Source organism: Sorex araneus, chromosome 1 (genome assembly GCF_027595985.1).
Source record: "Sorex araneus isolate mSorAra2 chromosome 1, mSorAra2.pri, whole genome shotgun sequence".
Classification (NCBI taxonomy): domain Eukaryota; kingdom Metazoa; phylum Chordata; class Mammalia; order Eulipotyphla; family Soricidae; genus Sorex; species Sorex araneus.
The window spans coordinates 228,600,465-228,625,083 of record NC_073302.1 but is presented as its reverse complement, the minus strand read 5'-3'; the positions used below and the strand labels follow the sequence as shown (position 1 = coordinate 228,625,083).

At 40.3% G+C, this 24,619-nt stretch overlaps 1 protein-coding gene across 1 annotated transcript in view; it reads right to left on the bottom strand.

Moving 5' to 3' along the window:
• The window catches only part of MICU2 (mitochondrial calcium uptake 2), a 108,148-nt gene that overhangs the window by 72,980 nt on the left and 10,549 nt on the right, over positions 1 to 24,619 (bottom strand). The window contains exon 2 of the mRNA XM_055140506.1: positions 3,093 to 3,237. Coding sequence (XP_054996481.1) covers positions 3,093 to 3,237 — 145 coding nt within the window. The remainder of the gene's footprint in view (positions 1 to 3,092; positions 3,238 to 24,619) is intronic.

The following is a 24,619-nucleotide window of genomic DNA, read 5'->3' as shown; positions in this document are numbered from 1 at the left end:
TTAAGCACTTTATTTCCAGCTAATTTCTCCCTCACTAGCTCAGGATGAAGTTGACAACCCATGCCCACCAAATACTCATGTCTCTAGGGAGTAATCTGGCTACCTTGTTATTCAATTTGCTCACTCATTGAATGAGATTGGATCCTTACCTGGTTAGTTAACTAACCTGATCTTGAGAATACCACATCTGACAACTCCAGTTCCTAACCTCCAAGCGCTCATAGATTTGTGGTCTAAGGATATTGAAACAATGGGGAATCTCCCTTCCTTATACATATTCACAGAGACTCTCCTCTGGGGATGTAAACTCTGGACCACATTTAAGGAAAAGAGGAACTTAGTGTATATGGCTGATAGCCTTGCTCTAGCAATGTAGACCAAGAGCAGATGTCACCATCAACAACACCACTGCCAATCAAAGAGAAAGCCACCTGTGAAGGAGACATACCTCCCAGCACTGTCCCCAACATAACACTCTTCCCTCACTTGTAAGGATGTCCAATAATTTCTGATACTGGGAATAATGCAATAGCATATAGAATATAATTATTACAGTTTTTAAGTTTTTTGCTTTTTTTTTATTCTATTTGTTCTTTTAGAGAACATATTTACATAAATGGTGGAAGTACTAAAAAAAATAAGAGTAAGGAAATATATGAAATTGTGTCTTCGTCACTGGCCAAGCAGGTGAAAACAGAGATAAATAAATGGGACTATCTCAAACTAAGAAGCTTCTGCACCTCAAGAGAAACAGTGACCAAAGTACAAAGACAATCTACAGAACGGGAAAGGATATTTACGCAGTACCCATCCGATAAAAGGTTGATATACAATGATATCAACCCTTTATTGATATCAAGGATATACAATGCTTTGGTTGAACTCCACAAGAAGAAAACTGCCAACCCGATCAAAAAATGGGGTGATGAAATGAACAGAAATTTTCCCAAAGAAGAAATCTGAATGGCTCAGAAGCACATGAGAAAATGTTCAATATCACTAATCATCAGGGAGATGCAGATCAAAACAACAATGAGATATCATCTCACACCACAGAGACTGGCCCACATCCCAAAAAACAAAAACAACTGGTGTTGGCGTGGATGTGGGGAGAAAGGGACTCTTCTTCACTGATGGTGGGAATGCCGACTCGTTCAGCCCTTTTGGAAAACAATATAGACAATTCTCAAAAAATTAGAAATTGAGCTTCCATTTGACCCAGCAATACCACTCTTGGGAATATATCCCGGAGAGACAAAAAGGTATAGTAGAGATGGCATCTGCATTTCTATGTTCACTGCAGCACTGTTTACAATAGCCAGAATCTGGAAAAAACCAGAGTGCCCCAAAACAGATGACTGGTTAAAGAAACTCTGGTACATATACACAACGGAATACTATGTAGCTGTCAGAAAACATGAAGTCATGAAATTTGCATATAAATGGATCAATATGGAAAGTATCATGTTGAGTGAAATGAGTCAGAAAGAAAGAGACAGACATAGAAAGATTGCACTCATATGTGGAATATAATATAATTGAGAAGTGCAAGTTTGCAGTGATGCAATTCCTGGCAAATATTTCTCTGGACTTAGTTACTAAAATACTAAAATACAGAAACCCAAAACCGTGAGGCCACTAGGTGCGGTCACTCGACCTCATATCTCTTCATTCTCAGCAATGGAAAACAAATTGTCAAATGCTTCCTTTTCAGCAGGTCTGACTTTAGGGGGGAGACTCTCCAAACAATAATAGTGAGTTTTGTTGAAATACTGATTGCAATCAAAGTGAAAGTAAAGTGAAATTTATCAGTTACACAGGCAATGGGGGGGCTAGGGGTGGTGGGGAGGGCTAGGGGTGGGGTGACGGGGTGGAGCTATACTGTGATTCTTGGTGGTGGAATATGTGCACTGGTGAAGGGATGGGTGTTCGAGCATTGTATAACTGAGACTTAAACCTGAAAACTTTGTAACTGTCCACATGGTGACTCAATAAAAAAATTTAAAAAAAATTGTGTCTTAATATAAAAAATTGTGTCTCCCCCACTAAGAGGTACTGGGAAGGGGCTGGAGCCATAGCACAGCGGATTGGGCATTTGCCTTGTACGTGGTCTACCCGGGTTCGATTCCCAGCATCCCATGTGGTCCCCTGAGCACCATCAGGGGTAATTCCTCAGTGCAGAGCCAGGAGTAACCCCTGTGCATCACTGGGTGTGACCCAAAAAGCAGAAAAAAAAAAGAGGTGCTGGGAAATAGGGGGTTCATGGTCACTCCCTGCCACGCTCAGATGTGTAGTAGAGTCTGATGATCCTGAGGGTCACTAAAGTCTCACCCAGTGGTGCTTGGGGGAAGTACATGGAATCTGAGGGATGGATCCTGCAAGGCATGTGCTCTACCACTTGAGTTATCTCTGCAGCCCACATTCTATTTTGAGGGACTTCCCAAGTAGTGCTCAAGAGGCCTGGGTGCCTCTCGCAGGAGTTTCTCAGCCAACCTGACTGGTAGTTCCATGAGATGGCCAAGGATGGGAGGGGAGGGGGGTGTTCATACCCTGTGGTGCCAAGGATTTCCCGGGCCAACTGGCCGTGCTCAAGGGGGGGTTTCAGGGATGCACCTGCACTGCTTCAGGAACCAGGTGGTGCCAGGAACTGAACCAAAGGCAAGCACCTTAACTCCTGTAGTATTTCTCTGGCTCCTCTACACGAATTTTCTCATTCTATTTTTTTAGTCATGGTATCAGGACTCATATTATGACTAGTTTCTCATTTTGCATGTGTGTGCAATTTAAAACATAAATCTCCCCCAAAACTAACATCCTGGATGAATTATTTGATTAATAATATGGCTGGTTTCATTTAAAGACACATTAATTTTCTTCTATCTCTTTAGAAAAACCACGTACAAAATAACCATTTCTTAGATAATACATACAAAAGTTCTACTACATTGGTGTCATCATAATGAAAAGGTTATGCAAACAAATGGCATAAATAATGACAATAATTAAAATAAAAAATTGTAACCAATTCTAAAAAAGTTTTCTTTTTAGTTCTATGTTTAAATTTAACAAAAAATTTAAAATAAACAACTCACGTTCTACTTGTTCAAACATTACTGAAAATAGGAAATCTCGTGGTGTCATGTAATATTCTCCTTCATGTTCCAGTGAAGAAAACTGCATGAAACGCTGTTTACGAAGAGATGACTTCCTGATAGTCTCTTCACAGTCAACATTTTTCTGAAAGAAAAATATCGCAGTTTAATGTTCTTTTCATTAAAAGTTGCCAATGTTTCATCTTCTAAAATAATCTCTAAAGAGTAAGTTCAGGGGCTGGAGCAATAGCACAGGGGGTAGGGCGTTTGCCTTGCATGCGGCCGACCTGGGTTCGATTCCCAGGATCCCATATGGTTCTCTGAACACCGTCAGGAGTAATTCCTGAATGCAGAGCCAGGAGTAACCCCTGTTCACCAAGTGTGACCCAAAAAGCAAAAAAAAAAAAAAGAGTAAATTCAATTTATAGGTCTAATAACCTCCAAAACTTTAAATCATTCATTTAACAAATAATTACTTAGCACTGTTTCAGGCATGGCTAATTTGGTGAAACTAACATGAACTATAAATTATGTTTCAGAAAGACACAATGACAATAAATAAGAGTATAACATATTAGGTGAGACAGGGAGAAATACTACAAAGAAATATAATACTAGATAAGGAAGAGGAAAGAGAATCTTTTAGTCAGGGGAAGTCTTCATGAGGAGGTAACATATAAGAGGCTAATTAAGTCATGGAACTGTCTAAGATAAGCAAGACAAAGCTTAGGAGATGAGAAAGATAAGAAGGCCAAGTAGATAAGTAAAGAAACTGAAAAGAAAGTTAGATAAAAGAAGCAGGTAGCAGATTATATAAAGTGCTTTTGCAAGGATTAAAATATTCAATAAAAGTTTCGTTTTCAGAAATATGTCTACATCATTGGTATAAACTGCTAAAGGAGCAATAAAGGGTGAGTAGTATAAGAATCTGGAGCTTGGACAATGGAACCTGTATCTTGAACATGCTGACAGAGGTAATAATAAAATCTTTATTGTTGAGCCTTCATTAGGATACTCACTATGATTTAGGCATTGTACTAATTCCAGGAATTATTTGGTCAACCCTCATAGTGACTGACGAAAAAGGAGCAGTAGTAATGAAAAATGTAAAGTAACTGGTGGGCTCAGGATAAATTAACAGGTGTGGGACTTGAAGTGTATCAAGCTCATGACTTTCTTCCTAGCCTCCCACCTTGGCTGGGTACTATACACTCAGCTGACTGGAGAGCACAGCAGGTTAACAGAGACACCAAGATCCATACAGTAATTGTGATACAATGTATATTTTAGCTATGAAATCAACACTACCATCTCAGCCTAAATGCTTTTTTCAAGATACCGCTCTAACCTGGAGCACAACATTCTTCTTAGACATATGACCTCCTCATCACACTAACAACTGATTGATTATTCACCCTGATACATGAGATGAAGAACATTATGAAAATCAAAGCCACTAAGAGTCTCTGTGAGCGATCTTAGAACTATGATCAGTACTAATTCTCTCTCTTTAATTTCACAATTCAACCTGCTTTCAATTCCTGCCACGCCACATTATAAATAAAACTATTCTCCACAATATTTTAAACTTTTTTTTTTTTTGCTTTTTGGGTCACACCCGGCAATGCACAGGGGCACAGGGGTTACTCCTGGCTCTGCACTCAGGAATTACTCCTGGCAGTGCTCAGGGGACCATACGGGATGCTGGGAATCGAACCCGGGTTAGCCTCATGCAAGGCAAATGCCCTACCCACTGTGCTATCCCCTCCAGCCCTGTTTTCAATTTTTTAACTCCTATTGTCAACACTAATAACATCTCTCTTTTTCTTTCTTTCTTTTTTTCTCCTGTTTGGGTCACACTTGGTGATGCACAGGGGTTAATCCTGGCTCTGCACTCAGGAATCACTCCTCTCGGTACTCAGGGGACCATATGGAATGCTGGGAATCGAACCTGGGTCCGCCGCGTGCAAGGCAAACACCCTACCCGCTGTGCTATTGCTCCAGCCCCAACATCTCTCTTTTTCAAATTCTTTTCATTACTTCTTTCACTCTGCCTACTGAGTACACAACTATCACCATAATAGATTCTAATCCTACCATTTTCCTTATGTGTCAGTGGAAACCCACAAATAACCAACTCTATGCTACAGTCTTTCCACTTCTTCTAAGGAAGACCCATTTTCTCAAATAATTAATTTAAGCATATCAATTTGAGGCTATTCGGGGAAGACAATATATATGAATGAACAGAGTAGTAAATGCTAACAATAATGGTATATATTACTTTTTTCATTCCATCAAATTAAAAGTAGCATGTTATGTTTCTCTGCAATATAGTTTACAGTAAAAAAAAAGTATTCCTCTGAAATTTACAGAATCTTTCTATTCAAAGTTGATGAACCAGAATAATTTATTAATTTTATTTAGGGAGCTGAATTTCAAAAGGAATTAGGAAATTGGTTTGCTACTTTCAGTTTTTGTTTACCTGGAAAGTTTATTCTTGCATTACTTCATCTGCATTATAGACAAACATGCTATATTTATCAAGAATGAACAATTCTCTCCCTACTTCCACCCTCACCTGCCTTTTTCATCTTTGTGCTTTTCCTCCCATTTAAGTAATAACCCAGGCCCGACTCTGTAGCTTCTGAGCTCAGGCTATCTTTGTACTTTCATGATATCTACTTTCCTCTCTTCCTTTTCCAGACATGTTTAAGGTGTCTATTTATCATTGGTTGTGCTTCTATTGTTTTTATGCTCTTTAAATTAAAAAAATTATTTTATTTTATTTTTTGGGGGTACATCCCACTTACTCCAGGCTCTGCATTCTGGGATCATTCCTGGTGGAGCTTACGGTACTACACTGGGTGCCACAGATTGAACCTGGGTTAGGTGTGTGCAAAGCAAGTGCTCTCTCTGCTGTACTCTGTCTCCAGCCCTGTTTTTATATTATTTGAATTAACCATTTTGTTTTGGTAATACCTTTTCCTTTATTTAATCTTTCCTATCCATTTCTCATGTTGGCATATTTGTGGTAGACTGACAAACTGTATGACAGTAAAAACGAAGGTTTGTAGACTTTGAAATTATATGTATATGAAGTTAGAATATCAATTTGTAGAAGATAATCATGAGGAGTAACAAAGGTCACAATATTAAAACAATAACAGAATGACAATACACGGGCAAGTGCCTAGCTTAGTATTGTCAAATATTGGCAGGGAAAAATTCATTAATTTATCCTACAATATGTAGGAATTTATCATTTCTCCATGTATCTAGATGGATGGCTCTGCCTTTGAGGAGGCTAAAAAAAAAAAAAGCTGACTCCCCCACTACTTCTGCCCTGGCAGCCATACCGACATTCCACGGCCACCGCCATGTTTACTCACCCACGGGCCCTGCTCTAGCAAGTCACCAATAAATTCCCAAGGAGATGCAAGCCAAGCAGCTAAAATTCATGGAAATATGGGTCAGGCAGCTGAAAACCCTGGAACGCCCCTGGGAGGCAGACAGGCCCAGCGCCTGCCCTGCTGAAGCCCCAAGAGCTGCACCCATACCCCACTGCTGCAGCCAGGTGAAGGGCTAAACTACACCCCTTCATGAACAATAACACAGAAGGCTCAACTAGCCAGAAATGGCTTAGTAAGTTCTTACACAAGGACTTAACAACCCCATGACGAGACAGAACAATTTTCACATAAAAATAAATATGTTATACTTGTTGATTTTAAGGCTTCTAAAATCTCAGGGCTAGGATGAATGGAGATGTTACTGAGACCACTTGAGAAATTCGATGGTGATGATGATGATGATTGATTTTAATACTGAGCTTTAAAATCTATCAATTCAACAGTTGTTGAATTTGTATCAATAACATTCTTTGGCTTTTGTCCACATTTTAAAAATCTTTGAAGCCTCAAAAACAACAAAAAGAGTAGTGCTGAATAGCAAATAAGCAGTTAAACGTCTGAGGTCAAACTGTCTGGGATTCAAATTCTAATGGTCATTTACTAGGTATAAGACCTTGGACTAACTACTTTTCTGTGCTTCAGCTGAGGAATACTTATTGAGGACACTAGATTTAAATTGCCTAGATTTAAATCTCAGCTCTGTCACTTGGCCAAATTACATTACTCTTTTCTTTCAGCTAAGTATCTGTAAAATAGAAAAAGTAATAGTATCTATCTCTGAGGGTATTTTTCAATGAGAATACAATGGCATAATATCCAGCACGTGCTAAATGTGCTAAAAGATTAGTTGCCACTATTAAATCAACCTACTGTTAATGAATATGCAAATGGAAATATATTTCAAAAAACTAAAACTAAAACTAAAAATAGAAATAAAAACTAAAAATAGAAATATATTTCTAAAGAAGACAGAAAGGAATGGATGATTCATAACCTTGTTAACTGGCAGACTTTTTCAAGGCAGTACAGGAACTATTTGGATTAGATCTTGAAGAGTGAGTAAAATAGATGATAATAAAGCAAACCACACTGATATCCGTTCTGAGATCTGGGCAGCCAGATTCATGGTCTTTGTTATATGTGATAAAAATGGATAGCATGCATCACTGTATCATGTAATAGAGGAAACATTATACTGAAAAGATCAATGAGTATTTTAAAATTTATACAGTTGCCACTAAATTTTTTAGATATCACACATATAAGATCTGTACTGCCTATTTCATACCATACTAATTTAATACTTCTTCCTATATACAAAGCAATCTGATGAACCTGGTTACTCAGTTTTAAATCTCCAGCACATCAGAAAGACCAAAGAAAGATTTAGTAGCTGACAGTGAGATAAGAGAGAAAAAAATAATACAAAATTGAGCTAGCCACAATCCTCTAAGACAGTGTTTCAAAACTTGGGCCATGTATATACTCCAGGATATTCCAAGGAGGCCTGCAGTAAGAATCATGTGGGGACAGAACACAAGATGGGGGGCAAGGCAGCAGGACAAGAGCCAAAGGAAGCAAGGCCTGAAGGAGGGCCATGATCAGAAAAAAAACAGAAATACTGCTCCAGGTCACTCAGTATGATAGTTACCAATCAGTAACTCTAGCTTTTTATGTTATGATCTTTAGCCACTGAGATCTCTTCAGCCACTAATTATGTACAAAATAGTCTGTTAAAATGAGAATGTAAAATAATGTCAATCTTTCAGTTAAAAGATCCTTTTCTTGCTTACACGGATAGTTTTGCTTGGGAAAAATCACTTAACTCATACTCATAAGTGCAGCACTACTTATATATATGTATGTATATAGATATATATGTAAGCCATGAGCAACAGGATGACAGTGATACAGTGATACAGTGATATATATATACACACCAAAAAATACACAAGTATCCTCAAAGCACTTTGTAACATTTGTCACATAAAAATATTAGGAGTTATGTTCATGGAAACATTAAATGATTAGAATGATGAATAAAAATGAAATGCCTTTCAAAAAAATAAAGTAGACACAATATGGGCTTGTCAAAAATGCTATTATATGTTAAATAAAATTAGACCATAGGATGTACATCTCTTCATTTTCCAATATAGTTTTTGAGAACTTACTGTTGGTGTATTCTTGGTCACATGCCGTATCATAGGAAATCACTAATAGGATAACAATTCAATGTGCTGATATAGTTTTGGGGATTTCAGTATGCCATGCAAAATGTGGCTGTTATCCCCTAGGGCTAAAAATTTCTTTTAAAAATAATCATCATAAAGCAAACTGTAATTGAAAGAAACTATTTAGGATATAAATTTTAGTCTAAATGCTACAGAGTAAATGAGTATTAGTACTGAATGATGGAATCGCCAAGCATTAAAGGATTTACTGGATGTACTGGATTCTGCTTTTAAGAAAATGTTGGTGTCATACCCGATTTATGTAATCCATTTAGCTGGTTTTGTAAAGGAAGTAGATATAAAGGTATCTTCCTGAAAGGCAACTCAAAAAAAATTGAAAGCCCATTAAAAAAGAATACAGGTCCAGAGCAATAGTATAGCTATGGAGGGTAAGGCGCTTGCCTTGCACACTGCCAACCTGGGTTCGATCCCCAGCATCCCATATGGTCCCCAGAACTTTGCCAGGAGTAATCCCTGAGCGCAGAACCAGGAGTAAACACTGAGCTCTGTTGGGTGTGATCCCAAACCAAATACCCCCAAGTCAAAGCACAACACCAAAAAAACTCCAAAATGAATTAGCATAATTTTTAAAATGTATATATACCTGTTAAGAAGTCACAGGCTTTGAAAAATTTTATAAATTTATCAGTGACTTAAAATCTTGTGGAATTCCAGTTTAGCTCTATTCACCTATATATGTAGGTGTCACAACCTCAACAATTAAAAAAGAAAAAGATCTATCCTAAATATGATATGTTAAAAAAAAAAAAAGAGACACAGTAAGGGAACAGTACACGGTCAAAGACATGAAAACTGAAGATTCTGTCTACAGATCTGGGCAGATGTGGCGGGAGAGGTGGGCGGAGCTGCCCTGGCGAGGTGGGCTCTCTGGTGGAGGGTGCAGCGCTGAAAGGACGTACCCTTGAGAAGTATGAGTAACAATATTGGAACTCCCAGTACCTCAATAAAAATGGCTTTTAAAAAAAAGCTGCTTGTTTTTTGCACCCCTCAAGCTTCATTTAAGTTCAAGAGAACTATTCTAGTAGAAATGGAATAAGCACTATTAACCTTAACCTTTAACCAAATATATTTTTTTAAAAAAATTACCAATCATTTTTTAAAAACTTTTTTTTTATTGAATCACTGTGAGAGAGACCTTTATAAAGCTGTTCATGATTGGATTTCAGTCCTACAGCATTCCAAACACCCATCCCTCCACCAATGCACATTTCCCAGCACCAGTGTCCCCAGGTTCCCTCCCATCACCCCCCACTCCCCACCCCCTGCCTGCCTACTTCTATGGCAGGCACCTCCCTCCCTCCCTCCCTCCCTCTTAGGGCATTGTGGTTTGCAATACTGATACTCAAAGGTTATCAAGAATATCCCTTTACCTACTTTTAACTCTCAGATCTTGTCCAGCATGATCATTCCCAGCTATTATTGTCATATTGGTCTCTTCTCTATCTTACCTACCCTCAGCTCCACACACACTTGTTAATCAAATATGTTTCATAATAATCAACAGACTCTAGAAGGCTAGCCTCTTGGCCACTGTATGCAGATGGTCACACATAACCAACAAACTGCAGGAGGAAAGCAGCTCGGGAACCAGCTCCCCAGAAAGAAAGGAAGAGAATATGGAATGCAGTGCTGGAGAGTAAATTGCTGCATGTTGGTGGCTCTTTAATGCTATGAGACTGGATTTAGAGTCCCAGTGGGTGAAAAGTGATGGGAGTGGGGATGCATCCCTCCTATTACCACAGCTGAATTCCTTTCTCAAATCTGTATCTAAAGCGAACAATATAAGAAAGGAAGGGCAGAGAAATGCCAGAGTTTGGGACTCTAACAAACACATGAGAGCCTTTCACATGGTTCTGTTAAATATAAAACGCTTCATGGATTTTAAGGATTATTTATAATGCAATAAAATATGTGACAAAGGAATTAAGAGCAATGAGTGATATGAACCAGATAAAAGGGATCTTTGAAAGCTGATGACTGTTAAAACGTTTCACTAGTTTACTGCCGAAAGCAACAGGTGCTTCACCATCCTGTCTCTACTTTTTATCCATAAAGTGACAAACAGGAAAAAGTTTTGTGTTGAACAATTTTTTGTCTTTATATTTCTCAGGAAAAAGTTGTAAATGAAAAGGTTTCCATACAATGTTTTTAATTTTTTAAAACATATCCTATATAAATCATTGCGACAAAATATAGTAAAAACTTATATGGGGTTGTTTTTGAGTTGATAATAGTTTGAATAAAATATAACTGCTGTCCTTAAGCTTTCTATGATGTAACTGAAAGAATATAATTTCTTTTTGTAGAAAAACTGTAACTGGAAGTTTTCGGTCATCAGACGAAACATTTTCACTTTGTTCTGAATCCGGGAGGCATTACTGTACATTAAACAAAATACCGCTAGACTAAATAAGAAATATTCACTACAAAGCTGTTTTATGCTAAATTCTATAAAATAACAGAGGATTAACCAAAGAGAGAAATGTCTGAGGAACCAGCAAGCTCTAAGAGCTACTATTCTCTAGTTTCTGAATACAGCCTGATATAATAATAGCCCGCTTGAGACTTCTTTTTTGAGACTGGAAGAAAGTAAAATTACTTTTCTTAGATGGACATGGTAAAATGAAATGGCATATGCTTATATAGTGTTTTAAAATACTGCAGAATTCTTTTAGAATTGGAAAAGAGAGGCTATGTTACGAGCTGATGACTGAAGAAATAAGAAACTGCTCTTCTACTATGTTTTTTAAGCAACTGTTTTAATTAGGTTTAAAATGATGAGGGGGGGTGGGGAAGAGAGGGCTGGAGATGTGGCCCATGGTGGCGAACAGGCTTCCTATGTGGGAGGCCCTGGGCTCAGTCCCCGATCACACATGCAAAGCCACAAATACCTAAAACCTTGACTAAAATCTCACCCCGTTCCTCATGTTTCCTTAACATCATTCATTGCAACCATAATGAGGTATGGTTTTCTCAAGAATTTTATATTTCCTACATAATATAAAATACTACTTCACAAACTCATTCTACAGCTATTCAACACCAACTTATTCAATAAATATTATGCTACCTGACAGAAATGAGAAATGAAGAGGGACTCACCTCCCAGTTATGGGAAAGGTACTGTAGCATGTAGTACGAGACAGAAACATGAAATGTGCAAGTAACATTGAGCACACACTAATGTCCCATGATATCTTTCAAACTGATAATTCTTCCAGTCACTTATCAGCCATAAATGGTTGATAACTTTTGACTTCTAACTTTTAAAGTAAAATTTATATGACTCATGTTTCTCAAGACTATCTACTTAAACAGAAACTAACAATTTATCTGGATTGTGATCTCTCTTCTTCCTGCAATGAAGACATACAGCAGAACAGTAACAAGATCCTTTTAAGATAGAAGGTGTGATCTAGTTTTGTAAACATTACCCATTGAAGTGAAAGATCTCCTTGGAACTGAGAACTAAAAGCAAGCCTTGGAAAGGTGCTGCTGTCAGAGAGCTGAGTCCCAAATAGGCTACCAGTAGGGATCACAGCATTTATGAAACTGTATCAGACAATGTGACACAGGGTAGAGCAAGGGAGGAGTGGATTAAAGAATCCCTCTCTCCTTCCTGCCTTCCTTTCTTGGGCAACAGCTGCAATCTTGGCTGTAATTTATAGTTGGAGATTGTAGAAGGGATTCAATTGTATTGTATTTTGTGCTATTTCCCCTTGATCTCTCTGTGATCAAGATTGAATTCTCTGTGATTCACTCAAACTTCCACATTCCCAATCATCAGCAAAAGACATCTCCTCAGCATAGGAAAATAACAGGATGAATTTTCAAACTTTGTGTCTCAATACTGATGGTGGTTTCTTTCTCTACCAGTAAGTCCCTTAAGTCACACACACTAACTTTACAAAAAGTCCGGTAAAGCCAAGATTTTTTGAAGTGGGGGGGAGGGGCTCTCCAGCAGTGATCAAGAAGTCCAGACACCTCACTTGAAATTCTGAACTGTGCATTACATTTGGTAAAAGGGTCTCGGATGTGATGCTGCTTGCATCCTGTGATGCCAGGGTACCTGGGTCACTAGGCAGTGCTGGGGGGTTTCCAAGATCACACCCAGAGTTTCTCCAGGCCTGAATGTTAGGACCAGTGATGCTGTGTGTGTGTGAGGGGAGGGTATGGGGATGGGCAAAGCCTACGTGGTGCCAGCAATCGAACCCTTATCTTTCAGCTTAGGATTTATCTTTTTTAAATAAGAGCCCTCTTGGAGAGCCTGGCAAGCTACCAGGAGTATATTACCTGCACAGCAGAAAATATTAGATGCATATTTAATAAATCATGGCTCATGCATACAAAAAACCCCTTACATTTCTATTTTAAATACACATTAATACCAGTTTTTCTTCAATGAGTTTCATTTTATACAAAATAATAATGTACTGATTTACAGTATCAGCCTGAGTTTTATTCAATGATAGTAATTTTCTTAAATCTGATTCGTCTAACTCTGGTGTCTTTAGTATCAGTGCTCTCCTGGCTCCCTTTGATGAACTTGAATAAACATTTAGAACTTTTCCAGAAGACAAATTAAATCAACACCTACTGTTTCTGAATGGCATTAAAACACACCATAAAACTAAGCAAGTAACACGGCTCATTGTTTTGGCCCCCATTTCATTTGACTGCCTTATTTTGCTAAGAATGAGTTGTGGTAGCATCTTTCCTGGATGTCCTTCCCAGAGCACCTACTTGAATTAGGCGACTCTTCTGAGTGAGCACACAGAACCCTTAGCACATGCTCATGAAACCCCTAATGACTTTTAGAATGATCTTTGTCCCACTGCAATGAATCTCTCAAGAACAGAAGTAGCTTTAGACTCTGGATCTCTGGTTCTATTACACGGCCAACTGTCATCCCCTTTGCTCATCGATTTGTTCGAGCGGGCACCAGTAACTTCTCTCATTGAGAGACTTATTGTTACTGTTTTTGGCATATCCAATATGCACGGTTAGCTTGCCAGGCTCTGCCGCGCGGGCTCGATACTCTTAGTAGCTTGCCGGGCTCTCCAAGAGGGGCAGAGGAATCGAACTCAGGTCAGCCGCATGAAAGGCGAACGCCCAACCACTGTGCTATCGCTCCAGCCCACATGGTCAACAACATTGTTAAATGGTTAAAAACAAGGAAACAACATTCCTACTAAAACCAAGCAAGCTTTATGAAAGGGAACAGACCCAAACTCAAAGTGTGATTTTACTAAATTAATATCTCAGGGCTAATGATGTTCAGGGTTAAGAACACTTGCCCTGCAATGTGAGAGATCCTAGATTGGCTCCCCCAAACCACTGAAAGTAAATAAATCTTCAAAACTATTTCAGCCATTTAATCAATATGCGAAAATTTCGTTTTTCTACTTACATATTTTAAACCTATTAACTATTTACTAAAATATCTTTAGATTGTTAGGTTGTACTCGGAGATGCAGAGCTGTGCTAAGTAAGCACATAGATTTGTTTTTGGTTATTATAAACACACATTATTGTATATTGTTAATCACTATAGATTTTAGAGGCTAGGGAAATAGCTCAACATGTTACAGCACTGCATGCAGATGAGGAGCCCAGGCTCAACCCACACCACCGTATGGTCCCCTAGGACCACACTGAGAGCAGGCACCAAGCACTGCCCGGTGTACCACTCCACAACCCACCCCTCCAAAAACCAAAAAGCCAACTCCCAAAATTTAAAAAAAAAAAACAAACCACTTTTATAAAGAGAAGGAAGAGGGACTAGAGATCTAGCTCAGTGGAGTGAGAGCATGTTTTACAGTGAACACATAACATGATTTTATAATGGAATTAGTAATACAATGACTGAAAAAAATGCATTAAGGTAATACCAAAAATAAAGTATACAATTGCTAAATAAATGGGGAAAAAAACTTCACACTTTATAACTCCTATTAATTACCATTGTAGCAGGGTTTTTTGTTGTTGTTGTTGTTGTTTGTTTGTTTCAATTTCCGTATGACCCTGTATGTCTTTGGTAACAGTTGGTATAGTCTCTTCATCTTACCCTTCAGGTACAGGAAAGGAACGATCTGAAATTGTGCCAGTGAATCATGTACTAAAAAGAAATGCTAGCATTTGCCCAGGAAATAGTGATGTCTTGACCAAATAAATGGTCCTTTGGATGCATATTAAAGAAAATATGCATCATGACCCCTAAGAATCTTAAGAACGAATCACACATGAGAAATAAACCAGTGAAGACTTATAGCTTATGAATGGTTATGTATGTACTTTTAAGGGTAGGGAAGAATGGAGTTAGCACATGAATAATCTTTCTCCATTGACATTTATTTGGTGAAACCTGGAGGAGTAGTGAGTTGGCTTAGATGCCTGCCTTGCAAGATATGATCATGAGTTCAAATTTCTGGTGCCCCACATATACTGAGTGAGCTCCCGGAGAGTCTGCTGTTTGAGCCTGGCAATTACTCTGTCTTTGATCTGTGGTACCACAAATTATTTCTAGTCACACCATGGCCAGATGAGGGCCACTAACTGGGTTGCTAAAACTGCAACTAAAAAGATATGCAAGTACCACAACTAGGAAGTGTATCCGCAGGCAAGTAAGTGTGTGAGCACAAAGGGGCCTCCAGTAAGCACCTCATGGTAACTTGTGGGCCCCAGCTAAAAGCATTTTCACTGAGAAGCACATATATAGCACCACTCAGAAGGAGGGGAAACCTCAGTCAGCACAGGGGCTGAGAGAGCACCAGACAGGTGTGTGCGCAGTCCCAGTCACGGAAACAATATCAACTAAGGTACAGAGAAGGGGAAGAGATAAAATTAAATTCTAGAGGTTAATATATTCCCATACTCAAAATCAAAAGAATAGTTTTATTACTATTCTTCAAAATATTTCACTAGAGGGTGCTGAGCGGGTAGGGCGTTTGCCTTGCACTAGGCCGACCTGGGTTTGATTCCCAGCATCCCATATGGCCCCCCGAACACTGCCAGGAATGATTCGTGAATGCAGAGCCAGGAGTAATCCCTGGGTGTGACCCAAAAAGAAAAAAAAATCATTAAAAAAGAGTAACCCTACTTCTATCTTGAAATAAGTGGCGGGGGCGGGGGGGGGCGGGAAATGGAACAGAGATATGCAGAACAGGCAGAACCTGAAGTTCCCAAATAATTTGGGCAACCCCACCCTTCAAACATGAATTGTCAACGAAGTTCCAAATAGTAACTCTAAATATTTAAAGACTTTGATAATTTCGTTACTTGAAGTTTAAAATTACTTTCAATTTATAATTTTAAATTCTACATAATTATGTAAGTATACAACTAGCAATATGAAAAATATTCCTATCTATTCATAGATAGGTTTCTTTTTTTTTAATTTTTTATTGTGGAAAGTTACAAAGTTACAAAGTTTTCAGGTTTAAATCTCAGTTATACAATGCTCGAATACCCATCCCTTCACCAGTGCTCATATTCCACCACCAAGAATCCCAGTATAGCTCCACCCCGCCCCCTCACACCCCAACCCCCCCCCCCACGCCCCTAGCTCCCCCACCCTAAGCCCCCCCCCGCCTGTGTAACTAATAAATTTCACTTTACTTTCACTTTGATTGCATACAATATTTCAACAAAACTCACTATTATTGTTTGGAGAGTCTCTCCCCTAAAGTCAGACCTGCTGAAAAGGAAGCATTAGATAATTTGTTTTCCATTGCTGAGGATGAAGAAGTATGAGGTCGAGTGACCACACTTAGCAGCCTCTCAGTTTTGGGTTTCTGTAATTTAGTATTTTAGTAACTAAGTCCAGAGAGATATCTGCCAGAAGTTGCATCGTTGCCAACTTGTACTTCTCAGTTACATTATATTCCACATATGAGTGCAATCTTTCTATGTCTGTCTCTTTCTTTCTGACTCATTTCACTCAACATGATACTTTCCATGTTGATCCACTTGTATGCAAATTTCATGACTTCATGTTTCCTGACAGCTACATAGTATTCCATTGTGTAAATATACCAGAGTTTCTTTAGCCAATCATCTGTTTTCGGGCACTCTGGTTTTTTCCATATTGTGGCTATTGTGAACAGAGCGGCAATGAACATGGAAATGCAGATGTCATCTCTACTATACCTTTTTGCCTCGCCGGGATATATTCCCAGGAGTGGTATTGCTGGGTCAAATGGGAGCTCAATTTCTAACTTTTTGAGAATCATCCATATTGTTTTCCAAAAGGGCTGAACCAGTCGGCATTCCCACCAGCAGTGAAGGAGAGTCCCTTTCTCCCCACATCCACGCCAACACCGGTTGCTTTTGTTTTGGGGGATGTGGGCCAGTCTCTGTGGTGTGAGATGATATCTCATTGTTGTTTTGATCTGCATCTCCCTGATGATTAGTGATGTTGAACATTTTCTCATGTGCCTCTTAGCCATTCGGATTTCTTCTTTGGAAAAGTTTCTGTTCATTTCATCAGCCCATTTTTTGATCGGGTTGGCAGTTTTCTTCTTGTGGAGTTCAACCAGTGCATTGTATATCCTTGTTATCAACCCTTTATCAGATGGGTACTGCATAAATATCCTTTCCCATTCTGTAGATTGTCTTTGTATTTTGGTCACTGTTTCTTTTGAGTTGCAGAAGCTTCTTAGTTTGAGATAGTCCCATTTATTTATCTTTGTTTTCACGAGCTTAGCCAGTGGCGTGTCAGCTTTGAAGATACCTTTGGCTTCAATGTCGCGGAGGGTTTTGCCGACCTTATCTTCAATGTACCTTAGGGATTCTGGTCTGATGTTGAGGTCTTTAATCCAGTTTGATCTGATTTTTGTACATGGTGATAGATGGAGGTCTAAGCCCATTTTTTTGCATGTAGCCATCCAGTTTTGCCAGCACAATTTGTTAAACATGCTTTCCTTGCTCCACTTCACATTTCTTGCTCCCTTATCAAAGATTAGATGATCATATATTTGGGGGTGTATGTCAGAGTATTCAACCCTGTTCCATTGGTCTGCCGCTCTGCCTTTGTTCCAGTACCATGCTGTTTTAATGACTACCTCTTTGTAGTAGAGTTGGAAGTTGGGGAGGTTGATTCCTCCCATTTTCTTTTTCCCAAGGATTGCTTTAGCTATTCGTGGGGGCTTATTGTTCCATATGAATTTCAGGAGCGCTTGCTCCATTTCTTTGAAGAATGTCAAGGGTATCCCTATAGGGATCGCATTGAATTTGTACACTGCTTTGGGGAGAATTGCCATTTTGACAATATTAATTCTTCCAATCCATGAGCAGGGGATGTCTTTCCATTTCCTCGTGTCCTCTTTTATTTCCTGAAGTAGTGTTTTATAGTTTTCACTATACAAGTCCTTTACCTCCTTTGTTAAGCTGATTCCGAGGTATTTGATTTTTTGAGGCGCAATTGTGAATGGGATTGCTTTTCTCAGGTCACTTTCTTCTCTCTCATTATTTGCATATAGGAAAGCCATGGACTTTTGGGTATTGATTCTATAGCCTGCAACTTTACTGTACGAGTCTATTGTTTCTAGGAGTTTCTTGGTAGAGGTTTTAGGGTTCTCTAAGTATAGTATCATATCATCTGCGAATAGTGAGAGCTTGATTTCTTCCTTTCCTACCTGAATGCCCTTAATGTCTTTTTCTTGCCTAATCGCTATTGCAAGTACTTCCAGTACTATATTGAACAGAAGTGGAGAGAGTGGGCATCCTTGTCTCGTCCCTGTTCTCAGAGGGAAGGCTCTTAGTTTTTCCCCATTGAGGACAATGCTTGCCATAGGCTTGTGATAAATGGCTTTGACTATATTGAGGAAGGTCCCTTCTATACCCATTTTGGCTAGTGTTTTCATCATAAACGGATGCTGGATCTTGTCAAATGCTTTCTCTGCATCTATTGATATGATTATATGATTTTTATCTTTTCTTTTGTTGATATGGTGGATTATGTTGATTGATTTCCGGATGTTAAACCATCCTTGCATCCCCGGGATGAATCCCACTTGGTCGTGGTGTATGATCTTTTTGATGAGTTGTTGAATTCTATTTGCTAATATTTTGTTGAGAATTTTTGCATCTGTGTTCATCAGGGATATTGGCCTGTAGTTTTCTTTTTTTGTGGTGTCTTTGTTTGCTTTTGGTATTAGGGAGATATGAGCCTCATAGAAACTGTTAGGGAGGGTTTCTGTTTCTTCAATTTCCTGGAAGAGCTTGAGAAGGACTGGCAAAAGGTCCTCTTTAAATGTTTGGAAGAACTCACTAGTGAATCCGTCTGGACCTGGGCTTTTGTTTTTGGGGAGACTTTTGATTACCATTTCAATTTCCTTGATGTTAATTGGACTATTCAGGTACTCCAGGTCTTCTTGGTTCAGCCTTGGGAGATTATAGGAGTCGAGGAATTTATCCATTTCTTCTAGATTCTCTTGTTTCGTGGCATAGAGGTTTTCAAAGTAGTCTCTGATGATCTTTTGAATTTCATTGGTTTCTGTTGTGATGTCCCCCTTTTCATTTCTGATTCGGCTTATAAGGGTTCTCTCTCTCTCTTTCTTTGTGAGTCTTGCTAGTGGTTTATCAATCTTGTTTATTTTCTCGAAGAACCAGCTCTTGGTTTCATTGATCTTCCGGATTGTCTTTTGGGTTTCCATGTCATTAATTTCTGCTCTAAGTTTTATTATCTCTTTCCTTCTGCCTGTTTTTGGCTCCTTTTGTTGGTCCTTTTCTAAGGTCTTGAGCTGTGAAGTCAAGTTATTTATGTGGGCCCTTTCTTCCTTCCTGAGATATGCCTGCAGAGCTATAAATTTTCCCCTTAAAATGGCTTTAGCTGCGTCCCACAGGTTCTGGTAGCTCGTGTCTTCATTCTCATTTGTTTCTAGGTACCTTTTGATTTCTTCCTTGATTTCCTTCCTGAAATCAATATCGAGCTATTTAATTTCCATTGTTCAATATCGAGCTATTTAATTTCCAGGTGTTTGATTTGGTTTTCTGCATCTGTCAACAGTTAAGTTTTATCTTCAGTGCATCATGGTCTGAAAAGATAGCTGGTACAATGTCTATCTTGTTGATTCTGTTGAGGTATGTTGTGTGGCCCAGCGCATGGTCTATTCTGGAAAATGTTCCATGTGCACTGGAAAAGAATGTGTATTCCTTTTTTTGGGGATATAAAGCCCTGTATAGATCTATTAGCCCTCTCTCTTCTATTTCTTCCTTCAAAGCCAGTATTTCATTGGTGAGTTTTAATCTTCTAGATCTGTCCAGAGGAGACAGTGCGGTGTTGAAGTCTCCAACTACTATTGTGTTGCTCGAGATGTCCTTCTCGAGGTCTCTTAGCAGCTGTTGTAGGTATTTAGCTGGTCCCTCATTGGGTGCGTAGACATTTAGGAGTGTGATTTCTTCCTGATGTACACATCCCTTGATTAATAAAAAGTGGCCTTCACTATCCCTTCTAATCTTTTTCAACCTGAAGTCTATGTTGTCCGATACTAGTAAAGCCACCCCGGCTTTCTTGAGGGAGTTGTTTGCTTGCAGGATTGTTTTCCATCCTTTGACTTTGAGTCTGTGTTTGTTCTGGCTATTCAGATGTGTTTCTTGCAGGCAACAGAATGTTGGCTTGAGTCTCTGAATCCATTTTGCCAGTCTGTGTCTCTTAATTGGTGAATTCAGACCATTGACATTAAGGGAGATTATTGTTATGGGATTTTGTGCCGTCTTTGTGCAAGTGTTTGTTGTGCTTGTAGGGGTTGTTCTTGTCTTACAATAGCCCCTTTAGTGCTTCTTTTAGGTTTGGTTTTGAGTCTATGAAGTTCCTGAGCTGTTGTTTATCCCCAAAGTAGTGTATGATTCCTTGTAGTTTGAATGAGAGTTTAGCCGGATAAAGTATTCTTGGTGAAGCGTTGATTTCATTGAGTTTTTTCACTATATCCCACCATTGCCTTCGAGCTTGGAGGGTTTCCTCTGATAGATCTGCTGTGAGCCTAAGGGGTGCTCCTTTGTATGCGATTTCCTTCTTGGACCTTGCTGCTTGGAGTATTGTGTCTCTCTGGAAGATGTCCATCATTGTAACTATGATATGTCTTGGGGTTTTTCTGTTAGGATCTCTTTTAGCTGGCACTCTTCGGGCGCCTTGAATCTGGATGCCCGCATTGTCCAGCTGTGGGAAGTTTTCCGCAATGATTTGTTTGACTGTGTCTTTTTCGTTGGGGTTGGTTCCCTGTGGTTCTGGTAGTCCAATGATTCTAATGTTGTTCCTCTTGAATTCATCCCCTAGGACTCTGATTCTGGCTAGAGCTATTTTGAGGTCTCTTGCCATGGTTTGATGTTGCCTGTAGGCCTCTTGCAGCTCATCTTCAAGCATACTGATTCTGTCTTCGGCTGCAGTCATCCTATTGTTGAGGGAAGCCAGAGAGTTTTTGATTTCATGTACGGAATCCTTCATTTCTTTTTGAAGGTTTTTTATTTCTGCTCTCATTTCTTCCCGTATTTTGTCGGCTGTCTGTTGTATTGTTTCCGCCACGTCTTCCTTGAAGTTGTCCATCTTTGCATTGAGTTCATTGAACATGTTGAGGATTTCAAGTCTGAATTCTTTCTCAGAGAGGTCAAGTTTTTAGGAAGCGCCCATTGAGTTTTCCGGACTCCTTTGATCGTCCTCTGGTTGCAATGGGGATTTTCGCTGTTTCTTCATGTTGTTTGTGGTGATATGAAAGAGGGCCCTTGATGATGAGTGTCCCTGTTTCCTTTTGTTGCGAAAAAGGATTGTGGATAGGCTCAGTTAATAGTGGTTGGCTTTTTACTTGCCGGTTGTAGAACCTGGTCTCCTACTGAGATGTTTCCTTCAGTTCTTATGTGAAGTCTTGTGTTTTATTGTCCTACTGCTTGCGAATAGCTAGGATGTTAGTCTTGGATAGGATGTTGAGGAAACTACTTGCCGCCGCGTTAGTGGTGGCTGCCGGCAGTGAGGCCACGCCCACTTTTCTCAGGCCACGCCCCCTGGTGGTTAGGCCACGCCCCTTTCCCACAACCCGACAGCAGTCAACGTGCTGGGGGTGGCGTGCCGGCCACTTGGCCGGCAGTCCGGAGGGGAGAGAAGCCCGGGATGCTCAGGGCCGCGGAGCAGGCTGGGTCCGGAAGGGCGGGTCGAGGGAGCGTCACAGACCTTTGCCGGAAGACAGGATGGCGGCGGCGCTTGGGGTCGGCGTGCCGGCCACTCGGCCGGCAGTCCGGAGGGGAGGGAAGCCCGGGGTGCTCAGGGCCGCGGCTAGATAGGTTTCTTAAACCTGAGAAACTTGAGTAATTCAACTCACAGAGGGTAAAAAGAATAAACTTGAAGATCACTTACATGATGGGTCTTTCTGACTTACAGAGGAGGGGCATATTTTAGACAATGGCATCTATTCCATAAAAATGTATCACTTGTCATCCCCTTTCTCATCGATTTGCTCAAGCAGGCGCCAGTAACATCTCCATTTGTCCCTGTCATGTACTAGTGTAGCCCAATGGCATCTGCTCACTCTAGAAACATGAAGAGCCTCAAACCATTCGTTCAGGGTCTTGATGAAGAAGTTTGACCATCCTATTGGGTGGCCAGGTGTTCTTTTGATGTCCCATGGAATCCAGTCAGTAACAGCTCTAGTCCAGCGGTCATCTCCAAATCACATTATGTGTCCAGCTCATCTGATTTTCGATTTCTTGGCAAATGAGACAGTGTCTCTAAGTTTTGATCATCAAAGAAGGTTGGAACTCTGGATTCCTTCTGTCACTTGAGTGAAACGTGATATTCCAAGCATAGCTCTTTCGATTCCTCTTTGGGAGACCCAAATAGTGTTCTTATCCTGTTTTCGTAGGGTCTCTGAGGTCTGTGTTAGTTCAGGAAGAACGTTGGAGTAGAAAAGATGTGCCAGGAGCTGGAGGTTCTTCATCCATCCTCTTAAGAACTTAATGCTCTTGAAGGCGTTCCACGCCACTTTCTTCTTCCTGTGCAGCTCAGGTGCCAGGTCATTTGTTATGTTGAGTTCTTGACCTAGGTACACATAACTGCTGCATTTGGAGATGTTCGTTCCATTGAGAGCAAATGGAACATCAGGAACTAGTCCATTTCTCATGAACATTGTCTTCGTGAGATTCAGCTGCAGCCCAACCTTTCTACACACATGGTTGAAGTCGGTCAGCATTCATGAAGCTTGGCTAATGTTTGGTGTTATTAGAATGATGTCATCAGTGAAGCGGAGGTGGTGTAGTTGCCGACTGTCTATCTTCACTCCCATTCCTTCCCATTCCAGTCATCGTATGATGTTCTCGAGGGTGGCACTGAAGAGTTTCAGTGAAATGATGTCGCCCTGCTGAACCCCTCTCTTTACGTCGATGATCACTTCCTTGTAGAATGGTGAGATCCTGGTGGTGAATCCGTAATACAGCTCACAGAGGATCCTGATGCACTGAGTTTGAACGACCTGTCTGGCTAGGGCTTCGATGACCGCTTCAGTCTCAACAAAATCAAAGGTCTTCTGCAAATCAATGAATGTTAGACGGAGCGGCATCTTGAACTCTCGCAAAAACCTCAATGAGCTTGGTCACCGTGTGGATATGGTCGATTGTGCTGAATCCTTTTCGGAACTGCTGGTTTTCCATTGGGATGGAAAGTTGCATTCAGACAGGTAGCATGTAAAGAGCTGAGCCAGTGTATTGATGAGTACTGGTGGCAGGGAGAACGCTGGGAATGACATATCCATCCTGCGGAATTTGGTATGTGGGCAGGTGGACATGGCTATCAAAGAGATCAGAGTAGAAGTCGTTGGATAATCCTCTCCATTGCCCTTCTGGAAGATGTGATAGATCCATTAGGATATCGGTGCAGTCATCTTGGTCTTGTAGTTGGCGAAGGACAGGTGGGCATTGTGAATACTTTTCCTGGCTTCTGCCTCATCAGCCAACACTGCTGCTCTTCTCTCTTTGAGGTCTTCCTCTGTCGTTACTCTGCATAGATTTGCAAGCTTGGATGTTAGCTTGTGATTGCCTGAGGCTCGAGCCAAACCACATTGGTGAATGAGCTAGAAAGTTTCCAAAGACCGCTGTCTTTTTGTCTTTCTCTCTCTCAGTGTTCCTCACACAATCATGAAGTTGCTGAATCAGTAGATCGTATTCCTCATCGATGTTGTCAACGATGGCATCTTCCCATATTGCTGCAATAGTGCCAAAGAGCTCCCAGTTGGTGGTCATTCTGGGAATTCTCTTCTTAAACTTTGCAGCCTTTCCTTCCCGCTCCATGAAGTAGAATTTCTCATGAAGGAGATGGTGGTATGATCCCGTGTGGAATTTTGGGACAACAGCAACATCAGTCAGACAAAACCATCAAATGAATATGATATGGGGGGCCGGAGCAATAGCACAGCGGGTAGGGCGTTTGCCTTGCACACGGCCGACCCGGGTTCGATCCCCGGCATCCCATATGGTTCCCCAAGCACCGCCAGGAGTAATTCCTGAGTGCAAAGCCAGGAGTAACCCCTGAGCATCGCTGGGTGTGACCCAAAAAGAAAAAAAAATGAATATGATATGGTCAACTTCGTTGTGGAACTGTCCACTGGGAGACTCCCATGTCCAATGTTTAGATCCGGCCTTCTGGAACTGCGAGTTATCATGGATGGTCTTGGTCAATATGATGAACTCAGACAGTCTCTCACCCTGTTCGTTCCATTCTAGGCCGTGGGTCCCGATGTGGAGTTCTTCACATGACCTTCTGGGTCCTATCTTGGTGTTAAAATCACCAACAATGACCTTGTAGAAGGTGTGGTCTTCTTTATAGAACTTCTCCAGCTCCATGTAGAAATTCTCAATTTTTTCTTCAAATGTAGTTGGATGT